Below are 1,679 nucleotides of genomic sequence, written 5' to 3'. Positions count from 1 at the left end.
AAAAAAAAAAAAAAAAAAAGTACTAGGAGACAGAAAGGATAGTGACTTCATTGTACTGTACCCTAGCACTAAGTTGTTTTCATTGAAAAAAAGTTGGTTGCTCTTCAGGAAAGTAAAGTTATTTTTACCTTTTAACAATTTGATTTCTAAACAGCAGTTTTCTTGATAGACATTTACAATGTGATAATAATACCTAACTGCTTTGATGAGATAAAAATACATTAGCTTATTTTGAGATTAGATTTGATTTATTGCAGGATTATACACATGAATTCCATAAAACCAAAGCAAACTTTATGGCAATACGGGAAAGAGAGAATCTCATGGGATCAGTACGAAAAGATATTGAGTAAGTTCCTTTTTTATTATTTTGTAGAATATTTATTAAGATTTACCTTTAGAACATGTCTGTGGTTAATGGCAAATAGAGTAACAAAATCATAACTTAGATTTTGGGGTTTCTAATTTCTATCTTACTGTTCTTTGAACATTCTGCTATGATACCATCCTAGTCTCCTATGCCAGCTTGATCTTCTCTTTCCCTGAGTTTTATCATTCGCTCCTGCCAGCTTGACTTTCCTGTTTTAATTCAAGATGCAGCTTAGATGATACCTTCACGAGTTCTTCTCTGATCTCTTACCATCCATCCCTTACCAATAATTGAGGTTCTCCATATTTCCTTTCCCAATTACCACCTCTCCCCCATCCCTCTCCCTTCTCCTAACATATATTCAGGCAGCTATTAATACAGCCTTGACTTCCTTGAAATTCTGAAATATGTGGGTTTTTTTCCAGATTTAATACAAACTCATAAACTTCATCACATTATTTGACCCCCAACATTTTAATGCTGACCTTGATCTGTAATTTTAAAGTTTTGTTCTTTTTTTGCATCCCTTTCTCTCTCCTTCAACGATATATTTTAGTATTTTTTATACATTTTAAAAAAATTTTTCAAAACTGAACGTAACTGGTAAAATTAAGTCCCATTGTCATCTAATTCAAGCCAAAGACTTTATGATTTTGAACCATCTAGTGTTATTTGTCATCATCTCACTTGTGATAAGTTATGTAACAAGTTTCATAAACTATAATACGTATTTATCATAAACTGGCCCATATTATGTATGCTCTAAAAAACATTTTCCTAGAAATCCTTTATTTTGTTATAATACAACACTGAGCAGTTATACAGTTGTGATATTTTTAGTCCTTCAGGACAAATAACTCTTTTGTTTAATTTGTGTACAGTTGATGTACATACACATTTTGAGGAATTCATGAAGAATCCAGTGTAAGGGATGGCCTTTAATATACAGAGCTCCCCACAATTTGTGGGAATCACTAGGATGTAACCTACTGTAATAACTTGCTTTTTAAAAAATGATTATTAAGAAATGTTTGTGGCTCAGCGCCTGTGGCTCAAGCGGCTAAGGCGCCAGCCACATAAACCTAAGGTGGCGGGTTCGAATCCCCAGCCTGGGCCTGCCAAACAACAACGATGGCTGCAACCAAAAAATGGCCGGTGCTGTGGCGGGCGCCTGTAGTCCCAGGTACTTGGGAGGCTGAGGCAGGAGACTCACTTGAGCCCAGGAGTTGGAGGTTGCTATGAGCGTGATGCCACAGCACTCTACCCAGGGGGACAGTTTGAGGCTGTCTCAAAAAAAAAAAAAAAAAAA

At 35.7% G+C, this 1,679-nt stretch overlaps 1 protein-coding gene across 2 annotated transcripts in view; it reads left to right on the top strand.

Moving 5' to 3' along the window:
* Positions 1–1,679, top strand: part of GOSR1 (golgi SNAP receptor complex member 1) — a 46,857-nt gene that overhangs the window by 12,895 nt on the left and 32,283 nt on the right. For both annotated transcript variants that reach the window (XM_012811584.2, XM_003800105.2), the window contains exon 5: positions 258–349. In XM_012811584.2, coding sequence (XP_012667038.1) covers positions 258–349 — 92 coding nt within the window. The remainder of the gene's footprint in view (positions 1–257; positions 350–1,679) is intronic.

The sequence above is a fragment of the Otolemur garnettii genome, unplaced genomic scaffold, assembly GCF_000181295.1.
Source record: "Otolemur garnettii isolate 467f Iridium unplaced genomic scaffold, OtoGar3 scaffold00166, whole genome shotgun sequence".
In the NCBI taxonomy this organism is placed as follows: Eukaryota; Metazoa; Chordata; class Mammalia; order Primates; family Galagidae; genus Otolemur; species Otolemur garnettii.
Note: the sequence above shows the minus strand (reverse complement) of the source record. Positions and strands in the feature narration are given on the sequence as shown.